Source organism: Convolutriloba macropyga, chromosome 4 (genome assembly GCF_964194025.1).
Source record: "Convolutriloba macropyga chromosome 4, txConMacr16.3, whole genome shotgun sequence".
NCBI lineage: Eukaryota > Metazoa > Xenacoelomorpha > Acoela > Convolutidae > Convolutriloba > Convolutriloba macropyga.
This window is the reverse complement of record NC_134471.1, coordinates 74,107,590-74,122,144: the sequence shown is the minus strand read 5'-3', so window position 1 is coordinate 74,122,144 and position 14,555 is coordinate 74,107,590. Positions and strand designations below refer to the sequence as shown.

Genomic DNA, 14,555 nt, shown 5'->3' with positions numbered 1-14,555 from the left:
CAGCTGAGAAGATAAGTAGATGAGGGCGGCTACTAAAGAGAAGGTCTAAATAAAAACTGAATTAAACCAGGAGAAAATTTTGTGTATTCTACATGTTACAATCAAGCGCAGCAGAATCAAAAAGAGCCTTACAGAGAAGATAAAAGAAGGTCTAAATAAAAATTGAAACACGCTAAATTCTCTAAACCTCTTGATACGTTGTTTTCTTTACTTTATCTGTAAAGAAAACGTTTACGGGTTAGTTTATGTAGCTATAAATACAGCTCAAAATCAAACTCATTATCTTTCTTTACCAGAAAAGCACTAGAGAGAGTGTTCGCAACACATAAAATGAGAGATGAAAAGAAATTGTATCGTTCATTCAGTATTTCTGATCATGATCAAATTTTTACGCAAACAAAACGTTTCATGTTAATTCCTGATTTTAACGGGCGATTTTATGGGGAAAAAAATTTAAAAAGTCAATGGGTCAAAAAATTTTTTTGGGAAATAGTAAACATTGACTTGTTCCAGGTGATACAACTAATTTTTCTTTAACATTTGCTCATTTGCACGATCTCCGAGCAACTGGAGAACATTCGACTAACAGACAGGACAAAATATTCAAAAGAATTTTTGTTTTAAGTTGAAATGTCTGAGACCTCCCACCATTGCTGGGATGAAAACTGACATTGCAACGTTGGTGATTTGGGCATCATTCAATCTTACTGCAAAGGAAATGTCGTACAACAGTAGGCTTAGATGAATTATAGGCCGCCATTTTTTTATCATTGACTAGCAGTCTCCTATGGAATACGTAAAACTGGCGTACATCAAACCAGTTAACGTAGACGTAAATAAACCACAATTTCTGGGTGTACATACTGCTGTATACTATACAAAGCCACATTTAGACAACTCTGTCGCCATGTGGATAATAGCCACAGGTTAAAGTCAGCCCGGAGTTTGGCAAATTCAACAGTTGTTGTCAGTTAGAGACGGACAGTGGGCAAAAGTCCTTTAGTTTTTTGAAGGCATTGCCTATCACGCCTCTTTTCAAGGCACTGTCAAATGACTTGTCTTCGATGAGAGTCAATTATCTACGACTGCCAATTAATATACCAATCCAGCTGATTAGCTGATTTAACAGACTCATAATTTGATATTTCCGTGTATATCTATGAATAATTCCCAAGGCTCTCCACAGATAACGCTAGTTATTGACCTGAGCATATAATATAGCACTACGTAGCAGTTTAAACACGATGATCACATTTTCCCACAGGTGTCATAGCGAATCCTTCCTAGTCAAGATAGACACTGTCGATATATTAGAAATGGATCAGGTGTAACGTGACCTACAGGACTCGAAAGCAAAACTCAGCTAAAATTTTCCTTCCTCGCTCTCCGACACAAAAAATTTTTTTTCACGTGGAAACACCGACCCCGACCGGAATGAAGAATACCTTTGATAATGAAAACTTCGGCCTGTTTAACTTTTTTCGCTCTCAAAGGGCTACGCAAGTAAAATCTGACCGGGTTCAAACTTTTGAGACTAAGAACCGCCCCTCACACCCTGAAATTATCTCCTCAAAACAGTTTTGGTGAATCGGATACTTCGAGACTGGTAAGGCGTAAGGCTCTAAGAGAGCTGCTCGGCCCCTTAATGATCCCCCAGAGCTACTTGTTCATCCCGTTTTTGAGGACAAAAAGTCAAATGTCTCAGACCAAAAATCGCAAAAACTGTGTACTGAAGTGTGCTACACTCAGTAACACTATTTGAAAATCTTAGAGCTATTTTGAGAATTTACGTTATAGTGCGTGAAGCACAAACTGGAATTGGACAAAGTCCACTTTAACGTGTGAACAAATTACTAAGTAGTTTTGAATAAACTACTATTTTAAGACCACTAACTTAAACTGAGAATACCATGACGTGATATTGTCACGCCACATAGAGAACACCAACTTAACCTTGGTAACTCTGTCGACACTGCTATCTCTATCCAATAGGATACTAGAGAACCACGTGTCCGCAAGTATAAAAGGAGCTTGCACGCTCAACCACCAGCACATTTTATAATAATAATTGTGGTTTCTGCGTAATCGCAGTGGAACAGCATTAGGCCTACAGTAGCCTGTTTTCAGCTGCCCTTTTTCTTGTTATTCCCCACATTTCAGACTGATTTTTTCATGAGCAGCATTGCTCTTTTTTGGTGACTATAGCCAATTTTTTTTGCGTCTGAAACTTTCACGTGGTACCATCATTGCAGCCAACATTGGTCAGGCTATGGTCAACCTGAAGCTATGGTTAAGTAAGAGCTCATCCTCACACAGACAGCTTCACGGAGGCAGGGGATTGAACTCTCAATCATTGGCGTGTGAACCACACACCTTACCTCTCGGCTATCACGGCTATTTGGTCCCTGATAACTTCTGATTTAAATCATACTCCCGTATTGCTCCTTTGCATAAATCTCAGCTTACTTGAGATAAATTCTAACTTAGGATATTTTGTGACAAGTTCTTAACTAAGAACTTCTAAGTCAGAAAATATTAACTTAGCACAATTTTGGAAATCAGGTAAGTTCAGTTTAACTTTCTAAGTTATAAAATAACATCTCTTAGATTCTATCTAAGTTACAAGTTAACTTAGAATATTTCAATCTGTGCTACCTAGTGCTATATCTATCTTAACAACTTTAACTATTCTATTCCTTAATGCTCGGTTCATATTTGATGCTGTTTAACTTATTAATTCATATTTGCATTTAACTTTCTTTAATATTTAACTATATAACAAGAGTAGAACTAGGGGTTGAACTCTCAAGTTATACATGTGGTCCCGCGATTAACCCCGTCGTTTAAGTATCTAATGTACGGACCAGCAGTATAACAGGACTGATAGAATTGCTGCAAACTTCGTTTGAGAGCAATTAATACGCGAAACAGAAGGCAATAACAACCAAATGGTTCCCAAACTTTATTTTGATTCTTAAAAACTGATTGCTTACGTGTTTAGTCTGCCACCTTAACTTTAGCATAATTTGCATTTACATTTTTTCTCTTCGTTAAATAAGTGTTGAGCTCTCGAATGTCGTTGAGGTCTTTCTACCAAGAATCCTATCAAGATTTTGTTCGAACCAGTGTGAAATTCAGGACATGAAGTGTCGCCACTTACCGCATTCTGTGCTTGTGAGCCCTCTCCTGCTCTGAGACTGACATAATTCAGGACAGAAGCCTCGCTGTCACTCAGGGAATCCAGCAGTGCCTGCATCATCATGGAAAGATGAGGCCTCAGTACCGCCCCCGCCCCACGATCATCCACCCCAACTCCGCCTCCACCGCACAACTCCACCAGCGTGTTCAGGCTAAACGACAGAAGATTAGGAGCCCTGTAGACAGTGTAAGCTGATTGCGTGAAAACTAACAGATAAGAAAAAATTAACGTAAAGTTATTTGGATCCAAAGGTTCACATAGCTTAAAATAATAAAACTTTGTGAACGCAATTTGATTGGCTGGTTTTGGTAATCAATTCTCATCATATTGGTCACTGCAATAATAACGGTAAATTAGCTGAGGCTTTAATTACAAACAGCTACTATCAATACGTGCAACTTGAACTTTAATTGACCTTAATTTTTTTCCGATTTTATTTAATGCCTCAACGGACATAAAATTATACATTATATACAACATATACATTATACTTTATAATAAAAATTTCTGGCGTAGTTAAAAATTCTGATATACCAACTATAATAAATTTGACTTCAGAGCTGCCAGAGCCAAAGTTGTTGAGACATAAAACAGACCGTGCAAAATAGCTAAGACCAAGGACTGCTACAAAGACAAAATGCATTGATATTGGCAACTGGCCAAATTTGAGCAGAATTATAGATATAGTTGATGACAGTGCGTAACGGCACAAAACAGTCTACGATTCCAAAACTTGGAGAAAAAGACGAATAGCTATCAACAACTGACACCGAGAGTATTAGGAAAAAAGTGGTCTGTATCTAGACATTCTTTTGTTTCTAACAGCGGAACATTTTAAAAAGTTGATCTGTAGAACCCCTTATATAAAAATTCTGAAGAGCATTTTATCCACCTATGACCCAATTAGGTTTATTATACCATTCAACGTGCGGTGCGATTGAGAACAATCATGCAAGACGTCTGTCGTCTAGAAAAACAACGAGACTACTCTTTACCTATGAGTTCTGATTCAATCCTGAAGTATCTTAAGATAGATATCAGAAAAGTTTCCAGCATAGAAATAACACGCTTTTTCAACGAGAAAATAATCATTAACGAATCCACCTTGCATATCTTTTGTGATGCTTCTCTGACAGCAATGTGCGCCCTAGCATGTCTATGAAACGAGTATAAGGACTCTTTTTGTTGAATTGACTTTATCCAGGAAAAAACAGAAGTTTCCCCATTCTGCGAAAGCATGAAAAAATTGAACTAGCAGCAACAATTATTGGAGTACGAGTAGCTTTGGCCACAAAGGGAAAATTCGATGTAACAATCAATAAAACCAAACTCTTTTCGGAGAAAGCAAAGACCTTACAGTGGATTAGCAACTCTAAGGAAAGTCACAGATTGTATGACGCAAATAGAGTTGCCGATATTATTGAAAGTTCTTCACCAACAGACTGACATCATGCTCAACAGGTCGCTTTTATTGAAAAAACGCCCAATAAAAAGGCCTCCGACAAAGGTGCTAAATTACCCTTTGGAAGCTTCAATGATTCGATTAAAAGCATACCAGTCACTCACTCATTGACCCCAAAGGGCTGGTCAGCTCTGCAAAACTGGAAATTCTTTTCGCCTGTAGTGTTTTTCAACCAAAACCTCAAAATTACAACAACCATTCTCCAACTGACAAAAAATAAAGACAAATGAGCAAAACTTAAATAATTAGACAATTTCAAAAGTTCGCATTCCAGGAGGGACTGGATGGCCTTCGCAAAGACAAACCGACCAAGCCGCACTAAAAACACAATTTTTTAAAACCTTTTGACGACGCAGTCATAAGAGCTAATCGACGCCTTACCATTGCAAACCAAATAGAAGAAAGCTTCCAAACACCGCTGACTCTAAGCTGAGATCATATGACATTCTTAAGGCTTAGAGACAAAATTGAACAGACAGGATTCGAACATTGCCGTTTCATTGTTCAGCGTCTTTTATTGTGATCAAAATTCGCTGCACATTACAAACAAAATTTATTCGATGTTTTGATTGCAGTCGACAAAAAGCAGAGGTAATGCAGCCACTTATGGCACTTCTGCCGGATTTTAGAAATCCATGCATTGAAAACTTAATTATTCAAAACGCAGGAAAAACCTTTCTTGAACAATTGCAAAGACGACCAGAGACATCTTGTTTCCAAAACGATACGCACGCATCTTCACATGTCTAACCACAGGAGCAGTTCATCTAGAACCAGATTTTCAACTAAGCAATTATTCTTTTTTCAGACTATTTTGAGGTTTACTGCCCGACGAGGAAACGCTCAATTTTTTGTGTCTAATAAGGGTAGAAATTTCACTGGCGCTGCTCGTGAAAAAACCAATTGCTGACAAACTATTGAAAGAGACCATCAAACGGAAATTTACTCCGCCATACTCATCCGACTTATGGGGAGCATGGGAGCGACTTGTACAGTCTTCAAAATTTGTTCTAGATTCAACCGTTGGTTCTCAAATGCTGAATGAAAAAACCTTTCGGTCATTTCTAAGGACGATTAAAAAGTTATAACGATGTTAGTACTGTGCCACAACAGTCCGAAAACATTTTTTCAAAATTTATTGGTTGAACTTGGTTTCTCGAATTGTCCTCCTACTTTTAAATCGACGTACTTAGCTCACAATTGAAAACAAAAAAATATAGGCTTCAGATTGCTAAAATTGCTGTGAAATAGACATGCTCGCCTTAAGAATACAACAATAGAGATAGAAACGGGTACAAGAAAAGGCAAGTTGGTCGACGTGATCTATGTTTTTGAAGTTGAACACCTGAAAAAAACCTTGGTAAAGTTGCTATCGGTGTTTAATGTCATTCAGAGAGCGAGGTAAGTCATCTTATAAAAAGAATAATCTTGCAATATTTTCTGAAGTCAGCTTTAGGAATTCAAATTAATTTAAGCAAGTGGACGATGCCAAGACGTCGAATTTAAACAAGACATCGAAGCGAAGACGTGGAATGGTCAATTTAGGTTACGCAAGGCTGAACTCTGCTTTTTAAGGCCATAAAAGGTTGTCCTTTCCAACAAAACTCATACAATCTGTTTGTCCCCCAGATTACTGGGTTCATAGTTTTTGCAACAATGTAGCGAAATGGGTAAAAACTGAACTAATTTCATACAAAAACAAAAAACACTGCTTTGACGAAGTAAAATGGTTCGTTGGTGACAAAAATTAAACTATTAGTTCCCAATTCTCACCCTTAAATTTCCAAAATATTCTAAATTGCAAAAAATAGCCATGTTGCAAAAAGAGGGCCAAAAATTTATTGATCACAATTTACCTTTTTTGCTTCAGAATATCTTTAGAAGCAGAATTAAATTTCACGCAGTTTGCTAGGTGTCGACGTCCAATTTTGTTTATGTGATAATTTTTATATCACGAACTTCACCAATTTTTTCCAATGCAATTTTAGATATTATTGACAAACAAAAAATTGTTCTCGAACGAATACCGAGCGGTTAGCGTTTGTTAGTTAGCCAGCTGGCGCCCAGGGAGGCTAAAATTTGGGGGGCTCCGAAACTTGAAACCTCTGAAAGTGATAAATATTTTGCACCCAAAGACAAGATGCTTAACTGCTTCTCATTCCTTTTTTGCGAAATCTGCAAGATGTTGTACCAGACTTATAAGTAGCAAGCGGTTCCTTATCTCGGATACTGTTGAATAGCAGTCTGTAAAATTCTTTTTTTGATGGGAGCGTAGCTTGTTTGAGACCCAATTTTTTTGAGAATTGTTAAGATCGATCTGAAAGCAACTGAAAACCGTTGGGTCGATTTCTCAAACCTTTTTTCGATGTCAAGTACTATTGTGTCCGCTAGTAAAATTCTTATATAGAGATCGTTGAAGTTGCAACCAGTTACTTAGTTCCAGTTCCACGTCTTTGAAGGCATACACAATCTCGTGCAGCGTAGTTTTATGATTTTGGCAAGAAGTGTAGTTTTAACTTCACTGAGAGGTTTCAAATGGTGCTATTCAAAATGAAAAATGGGCCATTTACGCAGTTACGTGTTGGTACTTGAGCTCAACAGCTTAAAATTGTCAATGAAATCAATTAAAATCGTACAAAGACTGACAAGCTAACCGTGATAAGTCATTCCAAAAATCAAAACTTTCAAGCTGCAATGTCAAAACTGTTAAAATGCACTTGAATACAAACATTGCTCCAAGTTTTATTCAAAATCAATTGAATATTTCTACCAGAGCACTTGAAAAAAAAATGCAATACAAAGTCGGATAAAACCACATAATCCGTATTTTTATTACAATAACTCCTTTAGAAAACCCCAAACGTATCAAAATAAAAATAATTAAAAAGCCTGTTCAAGAAAAAAAGCAAACATAATTTAGCCAGCCGATGTCTAAAGGTATAATCAATCAACGATTTGTCTTAAAAACAACGAAATTGGTTTCAATGAGTAGAAATGTTTTGTGACGACACGCCCTAAAGTGAAGTCCAAGAAAAAGTCAGTAAATAAGAACCCAAGCAACGCTAGAACTGCATTCATAGTTAGAGGATAAAAAAGGCGAACTTTCATTGTTTTTCAACCTCCTGATTAGATCATCATATCTAGATCTGATACATCGCCAAAAAAGTTGTTGTTTGGAATATAGACCCTAGTTTATCACGGTCAGAACAAAAACAAAATCCATTTTCTTCGAAGCTCAAAAAATACGGTTCATAAAAGAGCACAATAAAACACATTACAAAACTGACGAATAAAATTCAAAACAGCTATAGTATTTTTTAACGAAATTTGAAATTAAACACTAATGGTCATCATGGCAAGGTCTGTAATTTAAAGCTCTTGAATTCCATTCGAGACAAATCACAAGGCTACATACTCTTAACGAGAAACGATTGTACCCTACGAAGGCCAGATGGAGGCGCTAGGTTTAGGCCCCAATTTCTTCAGATGCGTGGGTCAAAATATTTATACTGTCTTCATCTATACAGTTAAAAAATCCGTAGAAAGGCACAAGATAGAAAGTAGAAGGATCATTATCAAAAACTTACTGACTAAAAAACTTGTATCATAAACCACGCGCTGATGTGAAATACCAGTAGTTATATTCAGCCAGTTATAGCGCTGTTACAACTCAGCGATCTAATAGTTGTTAAAAAAAGTTTGGTTGGTGATTAAACATACTAGACTAATATTAACCGTTTATGAAAAGGTCAGAGCGTTTTCAGGATCAAAGCAACCCACATGATCAAAGTCCCAAAGCTGCCAAAATATATATTTCATCAAGATACATTTCAGTATTAACATTTAAAAGGTGTCTGTTGGCAACTTAAATGCTTATATCTAAAAAGTAGTATTCAGCTCACATCGCTGACAATTGTCTGTCAATAAAAACAAAAATATCTCTGTGGGGGTGCACTATAAATTAATACTGTTAAAAAGTATTCAAGAAAAAAATTCAGATTTCAGTGGCAAACCATTGCAAAAAAAGTGCGAAGGAATCATAGGTTTGAAACTGACAATCAAAAGACTAAAATGCACGCCTTGCAATTGAAAGATCTGTGGCTTTCACTGTATTAGCATTGGAGGGCTAAAGTTATTTTGAGTTAGGCTTAAAATTTCCGAAACAAAATGATAATGGCCAGAAGCAGGGTTTGACGTTCAATAAGCGGTTTCAAATAATTCTTTTCAAAGTGAAAGAATTGAACCATTTACGTGCTGTTTTCAACAGACTTTTGCTGTTTAAATGTAGTCACTTGAATTCTGCTGCTCAAAAATGTCAATGAGATCAATTAAATTTGCACGAAAACCAGTGAGCCAACCGTGATGGGTCATTCGAAAAATCAAAACTGCCAAGATGCACTGTCAAAACTGTTTAAAATGATGCTCGCGAACACAAAAATAGCTCCAAATCTTGATCGACGGCAATTAAAATTTTCTATCAGAGCATTTAAAAGAATACGCTACAATGTCAGAATAAACAACTAAATTAATTATAAAAACTCTTTTTGAATCAAAAAATCGAATCAAAAGGAATATAAAAAACAACCTTCGAAATCGCGAAATAAAAACACTTTTTCTACCAAATATCTCAGGGTAAAATCAATAGAAGAGTTGTGCCATACAAACAGCAAAATCGATTTCAATGAGTAAACATAAACCGACTAATGTCGGAAGAATTGCTCTCGAACGACAGGCGGGTGGAAAAACATTTCACCCCGCCGGAATTCGAACCATTGACCTCCCTTTTCAAATCCATCTGCAACGCCGACTGTGCTATTTGTCCCTTATTTGTGTTATGCTGCAAGCGAAATTGTATTAGCAACATACTTTACTTCGGAGTGAGAGCTATAGAGATCACTCAAAAATGAAGAATGCAAGCGTGAAAAATTCACTTGAGAAGTCTAAGAACGTTCTAGAAGAAAAACGCAGAAAGGTCAAGCGAAACATTTGCCCAAAAAAGGCCAACACGTTTACAATAATTGATATGAACTTTGTTCAAGAGCAATTAAATACGTTATCTGATGACGAGCCATAAAAACATAACCGACTAACGTCGGGCGAATTGCTCTCAAACGACCGGCGAGTGGTTGGCTTCGTCAGTAGCTAGCCACGGGGGGGGGGGGGTCTCAACCTCTAAGAACCGCCCTTCACGCCATAAGTATAAGTCTCCAAAACAGTTTGAGCTGAAACAGAGCTGAAAGGCTCTAAGAGCACTTAATGCCCGCTGGGCGCTACCTATTTATCCCGTTTTTGAGGACGAAAAGTCAAACATGTCAGACGAAATATTGGTCAAGCGAAAAATCGCGTAAAAAAAGACAGGACTAATATAATTGCTACAAACTTTGTTTGAGAGCAATTAATCAAGTCTACAAAAATAGGTCAATGTAGACGTATCCAAAAGCAACACAAAAAAGCGTTCACAGTTTGAGGATATAAAATGTCATGGCATTTTTTCGACCTCCTTAATCGATCATTATATTTGGATCTGATCCATGGCTGAAAAAATGTTTGCCTGCACTTTAGACCCTAGTTTCAATCCCGGTCAATACATAAACAAATTCCATTTCCTCTGCAGCCGAAGAATTACGGTTCAAAAAAAAAGCACAATATAACCCATTAGAAAACTAATAATTAGTTTTCGACAAAACAGCACCCGAATTTTTTAAGAAATCTACTTTTACCGGTTAAAGTTTGACACAACTCGTTATCGTGGTAAGATCCTTAATTGGAAGCTCTTGAATTCCTTAAAAGCCAAATCAGTCGTATATTTTCTTTTCGAACTAAAACTGATTGTAAGATTTCAAGGCAAGATGGCCGAGCGGTCTAAGGCGCTAGGTTTAGGCCCTAGTATCTTCGGATGCGTGGGTTCGAATCCCACTCTTGTCACAAACTTTATAGTGTTTTCAACACGACAGAGTAGATATGAAAAGAGTAGATATGTACTATTAATCACGCGATGATATAAGTAACCAGTAGTTATCACAAGGCAGTAATAGCACTGCTACAAAACAGCGAACTAATGGTTAAAGTAAAACGTTCGGTTGGGGGTAGCGCTTAATACACAAGGTTAACATTTTATGAAATGGTCAAAACTTATTTAGGAACGATGCAACCCACTTTAATATTAACAGTTCTTCGGTTTCAGGCATCGGTGGATGAGTGGTAGAATTGTCATTCTAGTGGTAGAACTCTAAATTGAAATTCAAGGGTTGACTGTCGCTTTTTTTTAATAGCCAATCTCCGTAAAGTAGAAGTCATATCACAGTGGGTAGTATTGTTAGTCATTATTGTCAAACATAACCTTGTGGGTGAACTTTATCTATTTTCTGATATACTGTTGACAAAAATATTTCTTTACAAAGATATTTTTGATTTCATTTCCTAACATTTACAACACTAGAAAATCTTAAGCAAAATTGAAGTTTCAAGATTGGCAATCAAAAGAGCAACACGCACTCCTGGCAATCAAATAGATTGTATCATAAAAATTGAGAGAATTAGCTAACTTAATTCAAAAGTTGTCCTTAATTTTTGTTTCTATTGTCCTTTTGTAACACCCAACTAAGATTTTGTCAAATCAAGCTTAAATAATCACTATCAATTATATATCCAAGCCGGCGAAGAAAGGTTGAATCATCACAAACGAGATGTGAGTTTGGTTAGTGAAAATTGAAATTCCAAACTTCAATCGAATCGAATGGCAGAAAAATTGCGGTTTCTTTGTCAACATAAGATGAACAAGAACTAAGTGGATTCAGATGCCTGAAAAAGGAAACATAGCCGGGCGATTGCCGGAAAAAAGCCGTCGTTGACGCGCTAGACACATATCGGGATTGAAACTGAAGGGTATTAAGCTTAATACTAATATCAGCTAGCAATCGCTCTAATGAACTTTGATAACCTAATGCACTATGACACAACGACCGTGCTTTTTCGGTTTATCCTGTTTCCTTTGATTTTGCTCTTTTAACATTGGCCGTATACACTGCATTGCGTAATTGAATGCGTGAGAAAATTTAGAAACTATTCAAATGAAACAGTGAGTGAGGTAAGTCAGAAGTCAAACGTGAAAATTGTGACTTATGTTAAATGAAAAACGTGAACAAAAGATAAAGCGAATTTAAAAAAACATAGCAGGACAAGTCCCGACGTACAATTCAAAGAATTTTCATTGAATAAAAAAACTAGACTCAGAACGGACCAGGAGTGAATTGGGAAAGCCATTTCAAAATGTCAAAATGCCGCATGTGCACAAAAAACATCAATTTAAAAGATCATCAATTGAAACAAAAAGATTGAAAGAATTAGCATTTGGGAATTCATCTAAATTCATGGAAGTGAAACCGGCAAAAATGAGATGAACCTTTTCTGAAAAAAAACTTTAATGGACCAAAATAATGCGGCGGGGGACAAAATATCAAGAAAGTGGAACTGACAAAGTTCTAACACCAACAGTTAATAAAATCAGACTTCTGGCACTACGATCTAGATTTTAGCTCCTTGTGATTGTGAAAAAAGACAGTACCAGTACCTAAACAACAGCCAATTGAGCAGCTGGCGGCGTTTATTGAATTTATTACATCAAAGTAGAAGAAAAAACTGAGATGAAACATTTTTGAAATCGAACAATTAGATTCCTGGCAACAAATATTGTTGGGTGAGAGTCCGTTGCTGAAAAAAGGGAAAATGACTAAAACCTGAAAAATAAAAACTGATTATCTTTTCCGTTTGTGCCCCAAGCTTAACAGATGAATAGTAATTGCACACCGGGACGTAGGTATGCGCTATATTCTTACAAAATTCTCTGCGACAATTTCTTGAAACAGCTCTTATTAACACTTCAAGGCTCTTAACTCATTCCCAAATACGAACAGGTAAAACTCAACTCCAAATCGTCTAGAGACTACTCGAATTAATTCTGCCCCCCCCCCCCCCCCCCCCCCCAAGCTTAGTGCGCATATTTTTTTATGATCCCCAGGCGCACGTGCTATTTTCGTACATATTAACGTGCTATATAACAACATATAATTTGTAACTGCGGGTCATAAAAAACACTGGGGGGGGGGGGGTGGGGAACGGAACAGGGTGTAGATCCGACTATTCGTATGACGTAAATCGGTTAAAGGCATGCATTATAACTAACTTAAACGAACTTGGACGCCAATAGAAAAATTTAGATACTAGAAGTTTTCGGTCCAGATCGCCTAGTGGTTAGGACATTGCGTTGTGGCCGCAATAACCCAGGTTCGAATCCTGGTCTGGACATTTATTTTATCCAATAAACATACTATAGTCAGGTAATCGTTCACTATTAACAGCAAGACGATACAAAAATTTTGTTGGAATCTTTTGCAAAATGATGATTTCTCATACCAAGCTTCGGCGCTGAAAGGGTAGAATTGTCGCCCTCCAGGCGATAGACTAGAGTTCGAGTCCCGACCGATGCAAGTTTGGGTTGTGGTGAGCTTGTTGTTCGAAGCGGTCGGCGTCATTACATACGACAAAGAGAACAACCTCATCTTTTTACTTGAATTGAACTTCCAAAAAACGTAGCTGTTCAAAAGTAGTGTTCAAACAACATCAACACAAATTGGTTCAATGATGTGCACAAGTCAAAATCAACTCCTGTTCTTCGAATTTTTAAGCCCGTTCATAAAAACGAGGGATGATGCATCAGCTAGGGGGATCTTTTCCGTTTGTGCCCCCCTCCAGTACGTTATGTTCCCCCCAGTTACAGAGCAAGTGTCATTACATGGTATATCATTATGTAGAAATATGGCACGTGCGTCTGAGGGGTGCAAATAATATGCACCCACTAAGATGGGGGGGAGGGAGGCACAAACGGAAAAGATCCAGCTAGGGTCAGTCTTGATTTGTTTACATTCGATATTGTTTACATTCAGTTGTCCTATATAGTAATTTGAATTAATTAAAAATTCTTAACATAGCCGGCAGATTGCCGGAATAGCTGCGAAATTGACTTGCTTTCCGTAAAATACAGATGGAAAAAGATACAGAAGTGAGTTGATAATAGTTATCGCCGCCGCCTATAAAACTTACAAGTTTATTTCAAAGGAGGTTGTTTTTGGGTGCAAAAAAAGTTTCCCTGTCGCCTCTCGAACCGGCGCTCTCCGGATTAACAGCCAGTCGCCTTAACCACTCGGCTGTCGGACCATACAATCTGTTTTCTTACAATCAAATTTCTTTTAGGAACAGATTCTGTTTCTGAATAACCGCAATTTAGGTCACGCAGAAAGCGTGAAATCAAGCGCGAAAAAGCCATTTAAGCAGTGACGAGACAGAATGTTCTAGAACAAATGTAAAACGAAAATGAAGCGTCAGACGACGAAACAAAAAAAAACCAAGAGCACCGCAATATAGCTACGCTCAGCTTACAGCTTCGCAGCTATAAAAACAGTTGTTTATTTTTTTTTTGTTTCGTCGTCTGACGCTTCATTCCGGAAGCGACTCGAAGCACCAAAACTTCACAAAAAGCTGAAGCCATTACCTTTTGTATTAAACCATTAACTCATTACCTCCACGGGTCTGATCTAAAAATTGGTGAAACTTAAACCACTGTCACCAAGAGAAAGAAAATGCAGCAAAATTATATTATTGAAAACGTTTGGTAACGTTAAAAAAGTCTGAAATTTTTAGGATGGTCAAAAAACTGATAGCCTGACAAAGTTGACAGGGCCATCAATTGCCCTCAGATAATTAATGATTCTAATCTCAAAAAGATCGCGAAAGCAAACGGCAGATAAAAACTTTTCAAAAAAGACAGGAAAGTCAAAATTATTCAAAAAAGAGTGCTCAAACTTAAGAATCAGAGAACTACTACAATTAGATTTCTAA

General features: G+C 37.2%; 1 protein-coding gene and 2 non-coding genes across 3 annotated transcripts in view; 2 read left to right on the top strand and 1 right to left on the bottom strand.

Moving 5' to 3' along the window:
* The window catches only part of LOC142338168 (proteasome adapter and scaffold protein ECM29-like), a 198,860-nt gene that overhangs the window by 111,488 nt on the left and 72,817 nt on the right, over positions 1-14,555 (bottom strand). The window contains exon 12 of the mRNA XM_075387804.1: positions 3,161-3,350. Coding sequence (XP_075243919.1) covers positions 3,161-3,350 — 190 coding nt within the window. The remainder of the gene's footprint in view (positions 1-3,160; positions 3,351-14,555) is intronic.
* On the top strand, positions 10,505-10,586 carry Trnal-uag (transfer RNA leucine (anticodon UAG)). The gene has a single exon. It is a non-coding gene; the product is annotated as a tRNA-Leu (tRNA).
* On the top strand, positions 12,894-12,965 carry Trnah-gug (transfer RNA histidin (anticodon GUG)). The gene has a single exon. It is a non-coding gene; the product is annotated as a tRNA-His (tRNA).